This window comes from Phyllostomus hastatus, unplaced genomic scaffold (genome assembly GCF_019186645.2).
Source record: "Phyllostomus hastatus isolate PE091 unplaced genomic scaffold, TTU_PhHast_1.1 phas_contig_148, whole genome shotgun sequence".
NCBI lineage: Eukaryota > Metazoa > Chordata > Mammalia > Chiroptera > Phyllostomidae > Phyllostomus > Phyllostomus hastatus.
In genome coordinates, this window is record NW_025333607.1 from 20,058,206 (window position 1) to 20,080,076 (window position 21,871).

Below are 21,871 nucleotides of genomic sequence, written 5' to 3' on the forward strand. Positions count from 1 at the left end.
CAGCTGTCTCCTATTTCTTTAAAGAAATAAGAATTTTAAGGTCACAATACGACTTACAAAATCTAAGGCTGTCAGTAATCTGCTAAATGCAGTAAGATAAAAATAAGGTTTTGATAACACTGGCCTTACCGAGCCTCTTTATATATTATTATTTGTTTAAAATAGATATGGTTGGGGATTCTTTTCCAATGGATTTCAATTATAGGATCAAAACTACTGGATTTAACCAAAATGCACATTCAAGATTTTACAAGACTTTTACAAGATTTTTGGTGTGGACTCCGACCAGCAGTGTCCGAGGTGTTGTGGCTTCGGCGAACGAAATCACAGGGCCTGCCGCAGTCCTGGGGGGAAAGGGGGCAGCACGGCCGCTCCTGAGGGAGGAGCGCCCCGACCCCTGCCGGGACAGGCTCTTGCTGCTTTCTGGGAGCAGTGCGTCCAGGAAGGTCCTCATTCGGTACGCTCAGGTTTGCTTGAAGTGCTTACTTCTTACAGACAACAAGGAAAAGAATGTTGCAGACGCGAGAGAACAAGTTTTTCAACTGGTTACACTCCGTCCTTGGGAGGTTTAGCCCAGACTTCAGGGAGCTTCCTCCAAAATAACTCGGTGAACATCTGCCGCCTTAACTCAGGGTGAGGGAGTCGTAGCAAAAGGCAGCCTCGGAGCAGCCTCGCGATACTGCAGGCCTGGTGCCCCCTGGGAGAGCCCGGCTGCGCGCCTGGCGCCTGCCAGTTTCCCGAGCCCAGGGGAGCCACATCCGCCGCCACGGCCACGCCGGCCGGTTCCATATGGAGTGAGTGAGTGAGTGAGTGAGTGAGTGAGTGAGTGTGTGTGTGTGTGTGTGTGTGTGTGTGTGTGAAAGGAAGAAAAACACCTACCCAGAGTTCCCTTTGGGAAAAGTTAATTAACAAAAGTCAGCTGCAAATAAAATGTTGCTTCAGGGACAATTGACAGAAATTTCTTCTTTACCTGTATTCCCATGAAATGTTTCTAAAAAGTTCTAAAGATGGAAGACGGAAGTTAGACACAAGGGGAAGGCCACGTCCCATCACAATGCACTCACCGAAACTGAGAAGATTCAGGTGGTTTTCCAGTTCTCTGTCTAAATACGGCGGTCAGCAGCTGCGTGGAGGAAGGGAGGACCACAAGCTATACATTTCTTCATAGGTGTACAAAACGACTTAAAAGTTTTTCTGAATACTAAACCTTGACTTTAAAAGTACTGCTTATGGTATTTTTTTAATACTGTATACTAGTTAGAACACAACAAAATCCCGATACACGTAAACAAAAGACACCCCCCCCCCACCTTAACTTTCCAGCTTCCCAGTGAGAGGTTTGGCAATGTCAGCGTAAACTGATTAGTGATAAAATAAGAAAACCAATGGGCCACTTAAAAATATATGTTAATGGGCTCCAGTAAAGTTTGTCTTTCAGATCTTAACGTTAAAAGTTAGAGGACTGGAAAAAAAAAAAAAAAAGGTGACACTTCAGCCGGTCGCCGTTCTCTTCCTAGCCCAGGGTTCCGGAGAAGAAGGCAGAGCTGCCGCAACCCCGCCACCCAGTGTTTTCCTCGGACCCCGCGCCGTCATGGGGCCGCAGGGCAGGTGGGGCGGCCGGCCGGGCCTCCCCCAGTCTGTCTGTGGAGCTCCCACCCGCAGCACGCGGGCATTTGAAGGCCTCGGCCCCACGAGGGACCGGCGCCTTCGTATGAGTCCCGCGCGCCCGCGCTCCGCCCCGGAAGCCGCGTCCTTCGGCAGAGCGGGAAGAGGGCGGGCCGGGAACCGACCAGCCGGCCCCTCAGTCTTGGACTTCAGCCTCCGGAACCGTGAGGAGTCGGTGTTTGTGATGGTCACCACCCCGTCTACGGAAACTGGGAGCCGAGGCGTGGAATGACGAAACGGCGGCCGCCCCTAAAGTCGGACCGAGACCGGGCAGGCCGCACCGCACTTGCAGGCAACGGAGGACGATCCCTCCGCGAGAATCCGCGTGCATCGCGCGCTCTTCGGAGTAGCGCGTGAAATCTCGCGAAATCTCGCGTTGTCTGGCTGGGCCCTCCGGCCTCGGTGCGCGGCGCTGGGGACGTTTCCCGCCAGTTAGCCACGTGGTTGCCGCGGGGCAGCTGGGCCGCGCTGCTGTTTCGGCCCAGTCACCTGTGTTTTGGTCGGTAATGGCCGCACAGAACAGGAGCGCAGACGCTGGTCCCGTTGCGCCAGAGGAGATGGAAAGTGCTTTTGTGTGAAATGGTGAGTGCAGGACCTCACGTAACTGTTATTACTTTGTTTTAATGGTCGCCTTAGTATTGCTGGCCCCTTGCTGTGCCTTGTGTGTGACTCAGACGCTGTCACCGGATGTGGGTGCAGGGGAGGCGGGGCGAGGGTTGGGTTTGCCCGCGCGCGCTGCGGGTTCTCGGGGGCGTGGCCTCGGGGGCGTGGCCCCGGGGGCGTGGCGGGCGGGGCCGGAGCGAGAGAGCATGGGGGGACACTGTGCGTGCATCCGAGCACCTGTGGTTACGGCGTCGGCGCCTGCCGCGTGCCTGCGTCTGCCGGCCCCGGGCGGTGCCCTGCCTCCCTTTCCCAGGAGCTAAGATGGCATTACCCGCCATGGACGGACGAAAATGAACCTGGTCAAGCATCGGTTCTGGGACACACAGTTGGCTCTCCACCGAGCCGTTCAGAGAAACCATGGCTCCCTTGTCCAACAAAACTTCGGCTCCGGCCCGACGACCCTTGCGAGCCCCCGGCGGCGTGGTCAGCCCGGGTTCGGCCAGCCCTCCGTGCGGCGCGGCTGGCTTTCAAACACGCGTCTCCTCCCACGGCCTTCCAGAACGAATGGGGTTCGAGAACCCAGGTTCCGCTGCGGCCCGGAGCTTGCCGCCCACCTGCCGGTCCCACGAGGTGCACGTAGTGGGCGGCACCCCGGTCTTGATCCCACCGAGGGTCTCTGCGCTCAGGGCTCCGCTGCGGTGCCCCCTCCGAACCCCGCTCTCGCCCCTGGCTCTGGACCAGCCCGCGCCACCAGTTCCAGCAGAACTCCTGTCCGGTCCCGGGCTGGGCCTGCCACCCCTCCCCCCACCCCAGACACCTGCCTGACTCCAGTGACCGCCTCCTCATTAATTTGGCCATTAATTTGGTCACGCTGCGCGCAGAACCCGGAAACTCGATCTCCGGGCTCGTTGTAAAGACACACCCCGGAGCCGCCAGACCGGAGGGGTGCACCGACGGCGCCTGCGGAAAGGGCCCCGAGCGCCCGCGCGCTCCCCGGATTTGTATTTCCGGCGATGAACCACAGTATCACACGAGGTCACAGGCATCCTCTGCCCAGTGACAGAGGGACAACAGCACGGCACGCACACACCGTTTCTCGTGACATCATGCAAAATAGCGAACGCTCCACTCGGTTCTGTGGGGGCTAAAAGAATACACTTTTCTTGCCACCTTCTCAGTTCTTTTTGGCTGGGCTAATTCTCAAGTTAACAGAGACACTACCATGGAGAAAAGTCAGTTTAACACCCTCACTGGGCAGGAAAATTGCACAGACAGCGAGGCAGCACTGGGCAGGTCATTTTGGACAAGTGAGAACCGGCGACGTAACAGGGAGCTGAGGAAGAGCAGGGCACAGAGGAGACCCCTTGCTCGGCGGCTGGAACGGTGGGGAACGGGGGTGCCGTGGCGGGGTCGCCAGCTGGCAGGCAGGAGCCCAAAGCCCTCTCGCCACACTGTCCCAGGCTAAGGCGACATCCTAAGATCTCCCCAAAGCAGGCCTCTCCGAACCTCTTGGGCAGGAAAGGGGAAAGTCGAAAGTTCTGAGTCTTTATTTCCTTAATAAGCAGCTTAAAATCAGTATCTTGAAAGCAGCTTCAGGTGGCAAACTTCGGTTCCCTTTAGTTCCATCCCAGTGTTCTATGTAACTTACCACGTGAGAATGAAGTAGTCCAAATTCTTCCTTTATCAAGGTCTCCGAGCGGCAGTTTGATAAACCCACGCAGGAGGCCCCAAGAGCCACCATCTGTCTTGTGCAGGACCATCCCAGGGTTCCTGGGTCCACGCCGACCGCAGAGCAGAAAGGCACACCGCTTCTCTCAAGGGCCCTTCTCCTCCCTGAGGAGGTGTTCTCTCCCCAGCATCTAGTAGCCTGCCCCTCCGCCTCCAGAGTCATCTAGGAAAATGCCCCTCAGGCACTTAATATTAACTCGGGTACATTCCTGAACTGTTTCAGCAGTGCATCCTCACACAAGGCTGCCCTGTCCTCCTCCTCACCTTCTGCTGAGGAGCTGTACTAAATGAAAAGCACTTGTCCTAGGCAGAGGGCATGGGAGAAGGAATGCACAGCAGAGAGTGGGGGCAGGGAGCGGGGAGGGAGGTGGGGGTCTGTTGGCTGGGCTCCTTCACCCGCGCTGACCCGGAGATTTCGGGCCGGCTGGTTACCTTGTCCTTCCCGGCAGGGGGCGGGGCAGAGCTGCGGTTAAGTTAGGGGTCAGGTCTCGGTTTGGTGACGCCAGCTTAGCACGTATGACTCCATTTGGGGCCTGTTGTCCCTTTTTTCTTTCACACAGCCCATAGAAACGCTCTGTTTTGGAATGACTAAGTTATGAAATGAATAATTTGGTTTCTCAGAAGTAAGTTTCGTTCCATCCTACCAATTTAGTATCACTTCTCTGACTGCAGAAGGGCAGTGAAGCCTTGTCCCAATGCAGGACAAGGATGCGTCCCTGCTAGGTTCACAGCTGCATTGTGTGAGAGCCTTAGATTTGAAAGAGAAATCTCACATCAGTCCTCACCACTAAAATGTTGAACAGTATACATAATAAAGATTCCCAAATTCATAAAATTCACATATAAATTCCTAATAAAAGACATCTTTTCTTGTCTTTTGACACTCCATTCCTTCAGTTTTAAATATCATCTCTTTAGCTCAAAAATTGGCAAGGAGGAAGATGAAGTTTCCACAGTGATTTATTCATTATTTTTACAACTTTTTCATGATGATAATTCATATATATAAACATTCTCAAACACTATCACTGAAATTCTTTTACTTTTTTCTTAAATAGCACTGATGAACCAGTGGAAGCAACTTCCCTTCTTGGTGAAGCCTATGGGTGTCGGTGGCACCTCCGATAAAAGTTCCATTGACAAATATTCTTGGTACCTGTTGGATAAACGAGATCAGGTGTCACCTTGTGTCAGCAGTAGAGGACCATTCCACACAAGGATGACAGGTGCTCACAATCTTGGTTGTGTTATGGTCCAGGCGCCCCACTGAATAAGCTCTTTCCCAAATCACTGACTTCATTCTTTCCACGCCTGGGTTAGGGACAATTTTTAGCCTTATTTTGGAGGGATATGAGACACAGGTATTTGTCCAAGATCACTATCATGGTACATGACAGAGCTGGGGTTTAAGTCTAGGACAGTCTGACTCTCCAAGCCCTTCCTGACCATTGTGCTCTATAAAAGGTAAAATAACGCAGTTCCTAATTATTAATAATGTTTAAGAGTCTTACAGTTGTTTACTAAAGGGGAAGAGTACCCTATACATTTCTTCCATGCACATGAGAGGGAAAATGGCAGCACTGTGTAATTTCCTGATAATGTGTATTATGGGAAAATCCACACATTTCAAGAATCTAAGCACATGGAACATGAAAGTACAACTACTGGAATAGCCACTGAAGACAGAACCCTGGTCTGTGCTGTCCAAGGGTGGGAGGAAGCTCCAAGAGGACTTTGAAGATTCACAGACAAGCACCCATGACTCCCCACACCGTGCCGGTCCAGTCAAACAGACAGACACACACACAGCAATAATAAAAATAACTCTGCTGATTTTAGTCTATGAACCTGGTTCCTAGACCTGCCATTTCTTTATCAATGTAAGATTCTCAGAGAATGTCTGAACCTTGTTTCCTAACACCAGGGTGACCCCTGCCCAGGTCCCTACCTGCTTGGTGGGAAAACCCCACAAAGAACAGACTCACGGTTCTTTCTCCAGTCATTTTGTAAAGCGCGTCTTGAAACTGGCTTCCATATTCAAGCATGTCCAGTTCCACCACTTTGTAGTTCACATTCATGTCTTGGAAAAGCTTTTTTGCCATTGTACAGTAAGAGCAAGATGTTTTTGAGAAAATCACCACACAATTGTCAGAAATTGTTTCCTGAAGTAAAACAAACAAAAAAATAACTTTAATGCCAGATATTACCTTTTGGAAAGAAATAATGACACAGTGGAAAGGGTATGAATTCTGGGGTCTCACAATTCATTTAGGGCTTATACTAAGTCTCCACCATCTGTTTTCTCCTCTGTAGCTTGAAGGTAAAGGTATTCATTTCACAGCAAGTCGATTAGGAAAAAGGGGTGGCAACAGGTGGAGAGTGCTGGTATGGAGAAATAAATAAGTGAGCCACAGAAGGTAAATAACTTACTGTCCTCAGCTACTGAGCAGCAGAGCTGGGATTTGAAGCTGGGCAAGTCTGGTTCCACAGCCCAAAGCACTGAGCCTCTGTTATTCTGCTTTTCAAATACTCAGTATGTGTTTGGGAGTGAATGCCTCACCTTCTTCAACCTTCAGTGGTGAGGGCTGATGGATGATTTCTCTTTAAACATACAATTTTCCCTGATCAGGCAGAAATAACAGCCAACCCCTCTCAATTTCCACTCTTTCCTGTGTCTTCGTAGTAAAGAAAAATATTGCTGGAGTGGTAAGTTATTCTTATACTGTTCCTGGAAAAGCTACTTCCAGAAGTGCTAATCACTGGGTCAGAGGCAGATCTCAGATACTGTATTTTTAAAAACCTTCCCAGATGATATCAGCCTGCTTTGGAAAATACTCTCCAGGCCTTTGTCACACAAACCACAAGACTTTGAGAGGGACCTGTATGGCCTATGAAAATGTTTTGTTTCTTGTTTCTAAATATATGAAGGTCCAGGTTCTTCAAGAGATTCTGGATGGATAGGCAAAGACCCAGGCATGTGTCTAGGTTATTCTTACCTAGACTGTGGGTCATAGCAGCACCTTCAAGATCAAGGCCCAATATCAGAAAGCAGAGTCTCCAGGCAAAGTGACTCAGAAGTTACACCCACTCTCGGGTGTCGGACAAGGTCAGAGTCCCTGTCCAGCTGTCTGCAAGTTAGTCTACTTTTATGCTTTCTCCTCTGCTTACTCATAGTATTTAGTATAGAAGTCTTTCTCAGGGAGAGCCAGCCAGACCAGAGGTGCATCAATGAATCATTTTATAGATGAGGAAACCGAGGTTGAGACGTTCACAATATTAGGATTTGATCCAACTTGTCCCAATGCCAAAGCCTCAGGATACAGGCACATGGAGACCGGCCCTGAGAGGGGTGTGGGCATTCTGGGAGCTGGAGTGGAGTACAAACACAGAGGGAGAGACCCCAGAGAGAGCTGAAACACGAGGACTGAGCCAGAACTTCTGGAACTCTCCTTTTCACCTATCCCCAACTCCCTCCTTGCTTCAAGACTTTGTATTCTTATTTTAAAAGAGGGACTTCCCTCACCAGAGATTCTTGGCATTGCTGTTACATCCACAGCTGTGAGTGAAAACTGTTTTAGCCAAATAAATCAAAGACAGAAATATGTGTGTGGTAGTGGTTGGTGGTGAGAAACAAAGAAAAACATGACTGTCTTGTAGACCGCAAGCAAAGAAAAACATGCAAACCAGAGAAACTTTCTAAGGCAGGATTAATTGGACTTCGCAGTTAAAAAAAATGACAGGAAGAAAAACAAGAAAACAGCTGAACACATCAGTGTACCATATATCTGAGATGTCTGTTAACAGGGTAATTACAGCTTCCCAAACCAAAATCACAGTGTCCCCGGGGAAGGGCAGCTCGACCAGAGGTGGGTATGGCAGAAAGGAGCCACCAACCTCACTGGATCCATGCTGGCATGGAGTGAAGTCTCCACTAAGACTACGTCTCATCAATTTTGACTACCAAGTGATGTAGAGCTTTTTTGTTCCATGGATTATTTTGACAGCAGATTTTAATATATGTATTGAGTAATTCAGCTACTGAACTTTGTCAAGTCTGGATACCGAATAAGCATATTCAACGTGTAAGACACAATCCTTTTCCCACACAGGACAGTGCTTCCCATCTTCACATCACTCACTTGGATCTGGCTCACGGGAGTAGCGGCTGGCTTCCCCAGGGATGACGACACGCTGCTCCCCATCCTGAAAGGAAGTGTTGGAGGTAGCACCGTTTATTAAACAGTAAGGACAATACATCAGATGACATGCATTTGAAGAAAACCTAGTATGCAAGTATATATCCAAACTTAGGAAAATAATAATCGGTTTTACTTACTATCAGTACATAATACCAGTTTGTTTACTAAAACCAAAAAGACCTGTGTGCTTCTCTAACTAGCCTCTTCATTCTCTTAATTATCTAATAAAACCACATTTACTGTGTTAAAGTCTGTCGCCAAATTTGAACAAGACTGACCTAATGATTCGACCGTGACCTGACTACTGGTTAAAAAATACATAGTTTCCACCCTGACGGGTGTGGCTTAGTTCATCATCACACAAAGCAAAGGGTTCACTGGTTCAGTTCCTGTCCGGGCACATGCCTGGGTTTTGGCCAGGTCCCCAGTTGGGGTGTGTATGAGAAACAACCAATTGATGTTTCTCTTGTTCATCTGTTTTTCTCCCTCTGTTTCTCCCTCTCTTCCCCTCTAAAAATAAATAAAATGTTAAAATGTGCTTATTAAAACATGCCAAAGCTCCATGAACATTGTGAAACAGTGAAACTTATACTCAAAAATTTTACAGATATTGAATTAAATGTTTTACACCTGAGATATATTCATTAATGCTACCACAATAAATTTAATTTTAAAAAATATGCTTTTAAAAGTGAAAAAAAATTGAGGAAATTAAGGTACATCAACCACAGTAATCCATAGCCCCAAGTTCCCAACTATAAACTGGGAAGAGTGTTCATTCCCACCTCAAAGGGTTTTGAGAAAATTAAACGAATTGTTATACAGAAAGCAGAATAGGACTTTTGGCCAAGATGGAGGCGTAGGTAGACACGCTGTGCCTCCTTTGCCTTTTTGGTTGTGTGTAGGAGGACAACAACAAATTTAAAAACAAAAAAATAAGAACTGACAGAAAATCGAACTGTATGGAAGTCTAACAACCAAGGAGTTAAAGAAGACACATTCATCCAAACCGGTAGGAGGGGTGGGGATGGGCACCTGGCAGAGCGGAGGAACAACTGGGAGCCAGACGGACCTTGCAACCCAGGGTTCCAGTGCAAGGGAATGGGAATAAACAGAGGCCTCTAACTGAAAACACCTGTGGGGATTGCGGCAGTGAGAGAAACTCTCAGCCTCACAGGAGGGTTCATGGGAGAGACCACAGGGTTCTAGAACGTACACAAACCCACTCACGCAGGAATCAGCACCTGAAGGACCCAGTTTGACTGTGGATGGCGGGGGAAGTGACTGAAAGCAGCCAAGAGTCAGGCAAGCGGCACTGTTCCCTCTCGGACCACTCCCCTACGTACAGGGTCACAACAGAGTGATGTGGGTTACCCCAGACTGGTGAACACCTAAGGCTCCATCCCTTACTACCTAACAGCCATGCGGAGACAAAAAAAAAAAAGGCCCAAGTGACAGAACAAATCAAAGCTCCATAAAAAATACAACTAAATGACAAAATAGCCAACCTATCAGATGCTCAGTTCAAAACACTGGTAATCAGGATGTTTACAGAATTGGTTGAATATGGTCACAAATTAGAGGAAAAACATGAAGGTTATGAAAAGCAAAATAAAGGAAAATGTACAGGGAACCAACAGTGATGGGAAGGAAACTGGTACTCGAATCAATGGTTTGGATGGACCATAAGGAAGAAAGAAACACTCAACCAGAACAGAATGAAGAAACAAGAATTCAAAAAAATAAGGGGAAACTTAGGAACCTCCAGAACATCTTTAAACGTTCCAACATCTGAATCATAGGGGTGCCAGAAGAAGAAGAGCAAGAAATGGAAAATTTATTTGAAAAAATAATGAAGGAGAACATCCCCAATCTGGCAAAGGAATAAACTTTCAGGGAAACTCAGAAAGTCCCAAAGAAGTTGGACCCAAGGAGGAACACACCAAGGCACATCATAATTAGCCAAGATGAAAGATAAGGAGAGAATCTTAACAAGAGAAAAGGAGACAGTTACCTACAAAGGAGTTCCCATTAGACTATCAGCTGATTTCTCAAAAGAAACCTTGCAGGCAAGAAAGGGCTGGAAAGAAGTATTTGAAGTCATGAAAGGCAAGGACCTACACCCAAGATTACTCTATCCAGCAAAGCTGTCATTTAGAATGGAAGAACGAAGTGCTTCCCAGATAAGGTCAAGTTAAAGGAGTCCATCATCACCCAGCCGTTATTATATGAAATGTTAAAGGGGCTTATCTAAGAAAAAGAAGATAAAAAATGTGAACAGTAAAATGACAACAAACTCACAGCTATTAACCAAACCTAAAGACAAAAACAAATGAGCAAACAACTAAAACAGGAACAGAATTACAGAAATGTAGATCACATGGAGGGTTATCAGTGGGGGAGAGGGAGGGGGAGAGAGGGGGAAAAGGTACAGAGAATAAGTAGCATAAATGGTAGAAAATAGGGAGAGGTTAAGAATAGTATAGGAAATGTAGAAGCCAAAGAACTTACATGAACAACCCATGGACATGAACAAAAGGGGAGAATGTGGGTGGGATGAGGGTGTACAAGGCGGAGGGGAATAAAGGGGGGGAAATGGGACAGCTGTAATACCATAATGAATAAAACATTTAAAAAAGAAAGCAGAACAGTGCCTTGAACACAGTAAATGTTCAATAATGTTTGATATTATTATTTCCTGGCTATAGGGATTCTCATTATCTTGGTATTTATCATCTGAAAGCTAGCTGTTGGAAAATCTTAACATGAGGTGTTCATTCTAACAGGAAAATGTTCACTAAAAGATTGTTTATTATCACCAAATCTCTTGGCCTATCCCCAGAACCTTTCCCTATCTACTTCCCTTTTTTTCTCTCTCTTTAAATTGTATTCATTACTTTTGGGGTTGTGGGGGTGGGGGACAGAGACATTGATTTATTTTTCCACTTATTTATGCATTCATTGGTTGATTCTTGGGGATTGAACCCACAACCTTGGCATATGGGGATGATGCTCTAACCAACAAAACTACCTTCCCAGAGCCGCTTACTCTTTCTTGATCAGCCAGGCCCTACAGCATGGTTTGAAAAATATTAAACATCATGAGGCAAACTAATTGCACAGTGAAATTACAAATCTTTAGAAAGGATATAAGCTATTGGAGGCTTCAAAAAAAGAATCACTCAAATATGTAGGGATTAAGAGAGTGAAAATTAAAGCTACAATTAGTTCAGGAATTATTCTTATCATTACGTTGCAAAACTCAAGTTCTGATAGAAAAATTTCTCCCTCCAAATACTTCATTCATTCACTCAGTGCACTGAAAATTAAAATGTTGTAAAAGTAAGCTACTTTTTATAATGTTTAGTGTTCTCTTCTAAAAGGTACCCATCTTTTTTTTTTAACTGTATAGCATGAAATTTTAGTACCACTTCAAGAATCCACTTTAAATGGCTTTTTATTATGCTTGGATAATGAGCACCTATGTAGCCATGCCTATACACATAGAATAAGGAAGCTATAAAAACACCACCTTAAGTAATAATAAAGAGTTAAAAACAGAAAACACTCCAAGGGAATATTGTAACATTAAAACTCCCCAATGTTTACAATCTATCGTTTCTTGCTTGTCAATAGTTTAGCAAGGAGACCTTTAAGACAAAAAGGGCCTGTGTGCTCATCTCAAAGTGGGGCAAGGAGAATCAAGTTAGGGAGACTACAGCCAACTTAGCAGAGGTGTAGTTTCAAGAAAAAAGCAGGCAAATTCCTGGAGCTTAAACCTGAAAAGTAAGGAGGTTAATAAATGCTAGCCTGGACCTAAGGTTTATCAACTAAGTAAGCAAGTCCTTTTCATCTCAAGTCTAGCATTTATTTGGTATACCTAAAACCATCTGCTACAATATTCACGATTGAAGCACTTCTTTCCTCAGAGGTTTTCTCGGGCAGTGAAAGCATGTGGGAGGTGCATTCTGAAATATCATGCCCTTCCCTGCCAAGTGTAAGAGTGTTTCTGGAAGACACCTTGCTCCTTAATTCTAGTTGAGTGGGCAAAAGTTATCACCTAGTATGGAAAGGGGCATAAGAAGTGCACAATAAATGTTTCCCTTCCACACTAATGACGCACCCTCCAGTCATGCCACATTCGGGGATCGCCTACTATTGCTAAGTAGGCAAACTGCTAAATGCCTTAGCAATACATATAACTGGAAAAACACATCTTTAGGGGCCTCAAAGGTCAGCCAGTCACAAAGTCATGTCGGGTGATCAGCATCTTTCTAGCTTGGCATAGAAAGTTCAAGAATTCCCAGAGTCTTGCAAAACTGGTAAAAGCTACCAGAGCAAGTGGCTAGAAAGAGATCCCACGCAGACGGAGAGATGCAGTGGCCGCACAGATGAGCCAGCTGGTGGGGCAGCCGGGACCGTGGGGCGGGCCAACATCAGCCCAGGGGGCAGGTCTCCCATGCCAGCCAGGCAGCCGACGGGTCTGCGGAGCACCGCAGTGCAGGGAAGGCACTGTCCACGGTACAGCCAGTAGCACCTCAATGTCAATGCCACAGTGCCTCCTATGCTCGAAGCCGTGGCCACTTAGCAGGAAGCGCCCCCTTCACTTCCTGCACCGTTAGCAAATACAAATGCACAACGCACAATTACAATTTGAAATACACAGCAAATAACTGTTTAGTAAGAGGATGTCCCGTGCAATATTTGGGATATACTTAGACTAAATTATTCGCTGGATATCCGAAATCCCAAATTATTAGGGCATCTTGTATTTTATCTGGCAGCAATGGTGGCCAGGGTGGTGGGGTGGTTGGTGTCCAAGCGGACACAAGTATTTTGAGGCTCGTCCAGTCGCTTGGGGCCCCAACCTCCGCACCCTTTCGGAGCCGGGCCGGATAGGTCGCCGGGTCCACGTGGCCCCGGGAGAAAGAGGGGCGAGACCTCCTCGCCCCGCTGAGCCCGCCCGGCCGGCCTGTCCGCTGTGTCCAGTACCTCGAGGCCGCCCCGCCCAGCCGGCCCGCCAAACCGCTCCCACTTCGGGCGAGCCGCGTCCACACCAGCGACGCGCTGCTCCAGATCATAGTCCGAATGCGGGGCCAGAGCCGCGACCAACGGAGGAGACACCGCAGCCGCGGCCCGGGAGAGTCGGCCTCGGCTGACAGGCCCCGCCCCCGCACGCAACGCAAACGTTCCCCGCTCGCCCGACCAGCCCCTCCTCGCAAGGCCCCGCCCTCTAAGTCCCTGGCCGCGCCCCCGCCGGCAGGCCCCGCCTCCGCCTCCCGGGCCCCGCCTCTCAGGGCTGCCGGCGCCAGGGCAAGTGTAGAATGAAGGCTTGGATGCTAGGCTCTCCGCTCTTGGGTGGTCGGCGTGTGGACGTCCGGGAGCGCGGAGTCCGGCCGAGCCCCTCCCACGTGCATGCAGCCGCCTGGTGGTCCGCCAGGGTCTCACCTGTTAGTCGCCAGGTCTTGTCCAAGCCCCACACCTGTTTCTTTCAGGCTTGGGGATCCTCCTAAAGGCTCAAAGGCGCTTGTGGACAGTGCGTGGGGTTGTGGCCAACATTTCGGCCAAGCAGAGAAGAAAAGTAATGACTGTCCCAAAGAGGCCTCGGATGGTTACCTAAGGATGACAGCGTCGTCCCAACTTCCTGTTGGGCAGGTCTAGATGTTGAAATATACCCATATTAAAATAAGGCCATTGATCGAAAGTCCCTATCAGTCTTGGGAATGTTGGATTTTACATTCACAATTAAAAGAAAAAAGTAATCCAATGTAGAATGTTCATTCCAAGGAATCCAAAATAAAAGTGAAATTAGAAAATAAGACTTAAAAGAGCTCAGAAGTGTGTTGCAGTGGCTTTGGAAAATAGGCCGATGCTTCTAATGACAAGATGGGGCACACAGTCATGGTAATAATAGTCCTCTGTGGGTGGCTATCTACGATGAAGTGGGTAGGCCTTTATTTTTATTTATGGAGGACTTTGAACTCTAGTTCAAGGTCAAAGATCAAATGGTGTACCTAAAATTTTGAACAATTATTAAAGTAATACATACCCTTTTCTCCATCCTTCATGCTCAACTAGCTAAGTTAAAGATTCATGTTACCAAGTTACCAAATTAGAACTTCTGTTTCTGACAGTTCTTTTTCTACTTTTTCAAATGGGCTATGCTTCATGATTTCATAAAAGGGTGCAAGTTAGTTACAAAAACAAATACCCCAAAAGGTGTGAAATCATTATTCATGAATCGAAAATTAACTTTAAAAATTAAGATATGTTCTTTATAGTGTTGTGAGGGTTTGTTTTTTTACCAAAAGAAAGCTATTTAGGAAATTTACCGTGTTCTTTTAGTTTTGAAGTAGAGTTTTACATTATTTGCCTCAAGTTGTTTTACAAAATAAAGACCACTACAAGGCAAAAACAATCATGTCATTATTTTAATAGAGATGGCTTATGTTTAAGTACAGAATTTATTGGACAAAATTTTTTAAAAAGGGAATCCCACAGTGAAAGTACTTCGGACAAAAATTTATGCAGATTAAGCATATTACGATTTTCAGATTCTTTGTGTTTGATTGGGTAGGTGCAGAAGGGATGATTTTTGGTCACATTTGTGATGTCTGCAAGAGCACGTTAAGAACCAGGCTGGCTGCTCGTCTGAGTGTGTGGTGTGGACACAACAGGGGGCGGCCAGCATCGGTGGGTCAAGAAGGTGCTGATAAATGCAGCCTCATGAATCCTATAATTTTTTCATACCTCAACACGGTAAAAGAATTGATGTATCTTTTACCTGTTTTTTCAAACTTGTATTTTGTTCTTTAAATTGTCAATTAGAGCTGGCGTGTGTTCTTTGAGCAGGTGTGTGCACTGCCTGGGGCTGGAAGCCACTAACGTCAGTAAATGATGAGATCTTTTACTTGAAAGGGCCTTTAAGGTAGGTCCTCTAGGGTGGAGCCAACCTGTGGACCTTAGGCCCCTGGCAAGCATCACAAATCTTTTCCTCCAAAGAAACTTTTCAGAAAAGAGACTGACTGTGAGCCCTCAAGGGTCAGTTATTGTGTTAGTTTCCTAAGGCTGCTCTGACCTATTAGCACAAACTTAACAGAACAGAAATGGATTCTCTCACAGTTCTGGGTGCTGGAAATACAAACCTGGCTGGGAGGTGCTCCTTCCAGACGTTACTCTCCAGGACCGTTCATTTCCCTTCCCACCGTCTGGTGCCTCCAGGTGTTCCTGGCTTTCTAGACTTGTGGCCGCGTCTCTTTAGTCTCTGCTTCCACTTATATTGCCTTCTCCTGTTTGTCCCTGATGAGGACACTTGCTGATTAGATTTAGGACCCACCTGGATAATCCAGGATGATCTCCTCAAGATCCCAAACTAATTGACATCTATCTGCCAAGACTCAGTTTTCCAAGTAAAGTAACTTTTACAGGGTCCAGGGATTTGACTGAAATGTGTTATTGCAGGGGGTAAGGACCAATTTTTTCAGCCTACCACATTTTTTAGCCCATAAATCTAAAACTGCCTATAGAAAGCCTGATGTTTCATTGAGATTTGTGTATTTTGTTAAAATTCTGTGAATTTTGTATTACACTCCCCTTGCACTATAATCCACTCTTTGTTTTACTGTACAGCTTCATCCTCTCCCATGCCAGTCTCCGCTGTAGCACAGTCTGCAAACAAGGCTCCTGCCCGTAAGAGACAACACTCTATCTTTTCTCCAATTTTGTGAGAATGGTGTGAAATTCATGGTTCTTAGAGATGAGTCGTGTTTTTGCTCTGGCATCACTGTTCAATACCATTTTGAGCCCTGTCTTGTGTGGCTCAGTGGGTTGAGTGCCAGCCTGTGAACTGAAAGGTTGTTGGTTCGATTCCCAGTCAGGGCACATGCCTGGGTTGAAGGTCAGGTCCCCGGTTAGGCACATGCGAGAGGCTGCCAATTGGTGTTTCTTTTGCACATTGATGTTTCTCTCCCTCTTTTTTTTCTCCCTTCTCCTCTCTCTCTCTCTCTCTCTCTCTCTCAAAAAACACCTGTTTGAAAAGGTAAAAACAAATTTATGTGTGCCTAGGCTTTATTTAGACTGAACAATGTCTCCCTCTTGTGTTTTTTTTCTCCCCAAATATACTGCAGCTGTAATTAAAATCACTTAGTTTAAAACCATTCCTGAAATGCATTGTACGTTTTTGGCATTATAAAGTTTCTCATTCTGCAAGTGCAGAGATTCTTCTTTCACAGAAATGCTTGAGAAGGAATGTTGCTTTTCCACATAGAGCATTTTCCAACGCTCTGACGTCAACTGGGTGCTCTACACTTCGGTTCCACGCTGACACTCACCACCTGGAGTGAGCACATGCCTCGCAGGTTCAAGACTCAGTCCCACAGGTCTGCCTCCACTGTGGACACCAGCCACAGATGGGGTGTCCTGGCTACTTGCGGTTCTGCCTGGCCAACTACAAATTTGATTGTTACTCTGACCTCCCTCAGGTTCAATGATTTGCTGGAAAAACTCACGAAATCCAGGAAAGTGCTGTCCTTACAAATACAGTTTTAATTCGAAGGCTATAACCCAGGAACAGCCAACTGGAAGAGACTCATGGGCAAGGGTGGGGGAGGTTGGGTGCAGAGCTTCGCTACACTCTCTCCGGGAACACCCCTCTGTGGTTTTCACAGACCAGCTGCTGCCCCAGTCCTTTCCGTTCAAGAGTTCTCATCATATCTTTTTTCATAGGCATGATTGATTAAAGCAATGGCAAGAACTCAGTCTCCAGCCCCCTCTCCTCCTGAGAGGTGTTTGGGGGTGGGAAGTGGGGTGTTGAAAGTCCAACCATTAAGCCCAAGTAGTCACTCCCTTGAAACTAAATAAGGATTCTCTAGTAATCACCTCACCCACATCAACTCAGGTACATGGGGAAGGGAGTTGTTATGAATAACAACAGACTTCAACCACTCAGGAAATTCCAAGGGCTCTAGGAGCTCTGTGCCCGGAACCAAACCAGGAACAAAAACCAAATACACACACACACACACACACACACACACACACATCTATATATGCATACACAAATACTATCAATTTTATATATGTATAAAATTACACCACAAGGACCTAGCTAGCCTTTGTATAGAAAGCCAGGGGTTAAAAGCCCAGTGAAAGAAGGTGTCAGATGTTATTTGAAGTTCTTCTACTCAGAAAGCACATGGTTTGGGTTCCTAATTCAAGAATGAAATGAATAAAGAAATATCATTGTTAGATAGGTTATAATATCCAGCTGCGTAGTAAAAATGGAAAGAATTAACAATTTCTCAGAAATTGTAAGTGTCAAACTGAAAGACATTTCAGTGCTTTGAGCTCAGAGAACAGGAGGAGATAGTATTTTATACATCATGGAAGAATTGGGAGTGATATTCCTGAACCAAGCGTGCCCTGGATGTATTTATGAGGAAATTAAAGATATGTCATTCATTAGGGGAAATCCTGTTAAAGAACGTGGTAACTTTACCCCTTCAATTCACTCAGGAATTAGCATCCGGTATATTCTGACTGAAGTATTTGCTTTTATTTCCTTCCAAGCACTTTCTTCCTTCTGTGTATATCATGTCTATATCCATAAAACCTGTGTCCTTAAGTCTCTGGGTCAATAGACTGGATGACAAGAGCAGAATATATGTTTTCTTTTGAAGTGTGAGCAAATTATTTCTTCAAAAGATCTCGGGTGGTCTCTAAGCCTTCGACTAGACAAATTAATGACTCCAAGTGCCATGTGGTGTTGAACAAACAACATTTAGTGATCAATGTTTCCTGACCTTTGCATTCTGGAGGGGTTTTTTTTTCTGTCTATCTAACGAGTTCAGTGTTTCTTTGCCTTGTCCATTTTCTCTTGTCAAGGGGAGGCTAACCTTGTATTTTTATTCTTACTTATGAATTTAAAGAGAATGAATATTTTCAACTTCACTGGTGAATCAGATATTCACTTAATAGTATAGAAACTTTCAACTGTTGATGCAAAAGACTGAAAGCATGTGTCTGGTAAAATTTAATAGTGGCATAGAGTGAATATAGGTAAATTCACATAAGTAAAAGTCACATAATTGAGTGACATTATCTGGTTCAGATTGAAGACTGAGAAATGTCAGTGGCATTTCAGAAACAGGCTACAGGGGTAGTTGTATTCCACTGAGTCTCCGACTCTTTAAGCTGTAACAATGGGTATGCCTGTCTCCACAGTGTGTTCCTGGGGGCCTCTGTCCCAAGGTCATTGACAGAAATGAAGTTTCCATCAAGATTCAGCAGACACCCTCACCACCACAGACTGGGATCCTTGACTCTTGTCTATTTCTGGCTAGGGCCATGGATGCTTAACTGAGCTCTGACTTTTTGTTGAAGTCCTTCACATTGGTTATTATTTTCTTTTCTTTCCTAGGAAGAAGTCTCCTGGGCCCCTTCTGTTATCTAACCTGATTTGTGGTGTTCATTTGTGAAATTGTTTGCTAGCCTTCTAACATTTTCTCCTGATGTCTGTTTGTCAGGTTGTCTGTTGGGGGGAAAGTCTGTGAGAAGATTCCAGGCAGGGACCCTGTAAGTCTGTGCTTGAGCTGGCCCCCGGGGTCTCCTTTGAATCACCTTTGCCTCGAGTCTCCTCTCCAGGCAAAAGTAGATATAGATATTCTCCTTAGTCTTGCCTTTGTGTCCCTGCTCTGTTTCATTTCATCTGCTTAAAGCAGGAGGTTTGCCTGACCCCTGTTTGAGGATGATTAGCCTTTGGCCAACTTCCAGTGCCGTGAGGTTTCACCAGCACCGCCTTTCAGGAATAAGGCTGTTCTCACAGGGGCTTCTCAGCTGAGCACGGCCACCTCCACGCCGCGCACGGCTTCCCTCACGTTTGCACACTCTGCTGACTTGTACGCTTACCTAGGAGGCACAGTTGCACCAGGGACGGTTTAGAGCTCCCCTGGCCACTTTGGTTATTTCTGACGAGAACAAGATGTTTACTTAAGAGGTGTTTTAGAATAAAAATAAAAGAAACCTTCATGAGAAAATTGTCGTTTGTGTACAAGAAAGAGAATTTTTAATTCAAGGTAGGAGACACCCCCTTGTATATGTCCATACTTAGAAGGCTGCTAAGGCTAGCCTTTTCATCATATGACCAGATGAAATTGTCATGGCCCAGCTTACTCTTTAAATCAGCCATAGTAACACTCTTTTGTGTGTGTACATGTTAAAATGGGTATTTCTACATCTAAATTTTCTCTCTTTGCATAGAAAATACAAATAGGCTTTTACAGTAGAAATTTCATATTTGTCTAAAAACTGGCAGCTTCTCTCTCTGTTCTGTTTTTCCCTCTCTTAAAGATTAACTGATGGATCAAACAAACAAAATTGTTGAAATAATACAAAATGCATATTCATGGAAAAAGTAGCTAAGCAATTACTGGTTTTCTGTCTGATGATTTTCTCTTTTGTTTGGAGAAAAAGATGGTTACTTTGAACAAATGTGATCCTTAATGTGACTGGTTGACTATATGAGGTGACAATAATTACGGAGAAATAAAAGAATGTATGGTAAGCAATCTATATGGTTTTCTGATTTAATTGGTACATTATGTTAGTTCAAATACATATTTTAAGGCCATAGTTAAAAACTTTATATTATTTGCATATATTCATTTATGCTTAAATATACATAATATAAAGGTATAGTTATAAATCTTATATAGCCAATAATTACATGAATAATGTACAAAAGAGTAGAATATGGGCCTTTTTTTCTGTAAAAGAATCCAGTCATTCTGTGCCCAAGTTAGTAGAGGTTCCTTTTTGTCCACCAAAATATGTTCATTCTCAGTGCTTTCTAACATATTCAATCATGAATTTTGAAAAGACTCCTCCTTTTGAAAAATTTAATTCCTAATTGTTGTCTATCACTGTTTTTACAATATTGCCTCTAAATATTTCTTTAGATGCGTATTTTTTAAAATTCCTTTTTTAAAAAAATTAATGATCCAGAGAGAGGGGAAAGGAGGGAAAAGACAGGGAGAGAAACATCAGTGTGAGAGAGAACTGCACGCTCCCGGACTGGGGACCGAACTCACAACCCAGGCAGGTGTCCTGACTGGGAACTGAATTCACAGCCTTTTGGTTTGCAGGATGACACCCAATCAACTGAGCCACACACCAGCGAGGGCTCCTCTTAGGTACCTATAACTGAGTTCTCGTTTTCTGTAACAACTGTTGTTAATTTTGCTTTAGGCTCCACATTCAGAATAATGTCTAAATTCTGATCAGGTCTCCCAAAATGGCCATTGGAGAAAAAAAGAATTACTCTTTTACTCTAAGTATTAAAAATCAAGAAACATAATTCAACATTTCTATAATTCTTCACATTTTAAAAAGTTATTGAGAAATTGTTTTCAAATCTTAGGAAAAAACTGCAAAAAGAGGCTGTTTTAGGTTAATTATCTATAAACAAAATGTGTTAATAAAAAATATCTTTCACTTACTGTATATACTTTTCAAGTTAAAAGAAACCTAGCAAAATCTTTGTTTCCAGCTCTGGCTGGTGTGGCTCAGTGGGTTGAGTGCCAGCCTGTGAACCAAAGGATCCCAAGTTTGATTCCCAATCAGGGCACATGCCTGGGTTGTGGGCCTGATTCCCGGTGGGGGGCACGCAAGAGGCAACCACACACTGATGTTTCTCTCCCTCTCCTTCACCCTTTCCCTCTGTCTAAAAGTAAATAAATAGAATCTTTAAAACAATTTTTGTTTCAAGGATCCTCGTTTCAAAAATCCTTTTTTGTTTTTGTCCAAGGAAGGTCTGAACAAGCCAGAGGGGTACTGACTCTTTAGAAGTTTATTACTTACTTTAGTCTTTCATTCAATCCAGTAGCCAAAGGGCACTTGTCTTGTCTAAGAACTTCAGTTGATTGTTTCAGGGCCCCTGCTAAACCTAATTGTTCCCCAAGCCAAGCAGACTTTTTAAAAGCTAGCAGATTAACCTATAAAACAGTTTTCCTCATGCACCTCTGTCTGTTACTACAACACTAAATCTGGTCACCTGCTTTCCTTTACAAAAAAAGTGATTCCCACCATTGATTACCTCCTTTAGGAACTGCCCTTAATACAGCAGGTCCTTGAATAACATCATTTTGTCCAAGCTGATGGGGAAGAAAATGTATTCCAGCTGAGGTCATAGCCTGGGTGCAGTGTGAACATCCTCGCCTTGTCTGCTGTGTTTTCCTCCCACATCCCAAAGATGTGCATGCTCAGGTTCAGTGACGTGTCTACATGGTGCCCGTCTGAGTGAAGTAATAGCGAAATGTACAATTCAGAAAGGTAAATAAAAACAAACAAGAGCATTCTTTTCCCACCTGGTTATTCCAGGCCAAGGCTGCGGTGACCCAAGCCTGTCCCTGCAGTGCGGACCCAGCTTGGACAGCACTCCCTTCCAACCCAAAGCCACTCACACCCACCACGCCCATGCAGACTGGGACCGTGTAGACAGGCCAGTGACCCTCACTTGTACGTCTGTCTTTGGGTTGTGGGAGGAAATCAGAGACTCCAGAGCCCTGGGGGAAAACCAACACACACGAGTACACCGTGCAAAAGCCACACAGGGAGTGGCCAGGCAAGATGATGTTTTCTCATCAAAGAGCAATGGTTATTCTAGGACCTGCCGTTTATTG

The 21,871-nt window shown here is 45.3% G+C and overlaps 1 protein-coding gene across 2 annotated transcripts; it reads right to left on the reverse strand.

Annotated features, from left to right (window-relative positions):
• Window positions 1-4,940: 4,940 nt before the first annotated feature.
• GLRX2 (glutaredoxin 2) lies at window positions 4,941-13,754 on the reverse strand. Of its 2 annotated transcripts, none has more exons than XM_045861747.1 (4): window positions 13,644-13,754; window positions 8,136-8,199; window positions 5,982-6,158; window positions 4,941-5,152 (listed from the first exon to the last, which is right to left on the reverse strand). In XM_045861747.1, exons 2-4 carry the CDS (start codon window positions 8,196-8,198, stop codon window positions 5,036-5,038), a joined length of 357 nt encoding a protein of 118 aa, XP_045717703.1. In that variant the 5' UTR covers window position 8,199; window positions 13,644-13,754; the 3' UTR covers window positions 4,941-5,035. The 2 variants fall into 2 exon arrangements, with proteins under 2 accessions (XP_045717703.1, XP_045717693.1); XM_045861737.1 differs by lacking the exon at window positions 13,644-13,754 and adding an exon at window positions 13,188-13,384.
• Window positions 13,755-21,871: the final 8,117 nt, after the last annotated feature.

Bases quoted from the DNA above. Each gene is read 5' to 3' on its own strand.
- GLRX2 (XM_045861737.1), bottom strand. From the start codon at position 13,276: ATGATCTGGAGCAGCGCGTCGCTGGTGTGGACGCGGCTCGCCCGAAGT. The intron at 8,200-13,187 runs GTACTGGACACA...ACTTCCTTTCAG, and splicing joins CTGGGCGGGGCGGCCTCGAG to GATGGGGAGCAGCGTGTCGT. The intron at 5,153-5,981 runs GTGAGTCTGTTC...TTTATCCAACAG, and splicing joins AAATGACTGGAGAAAGAACC to GTACCAAGAATATTTGTCAA.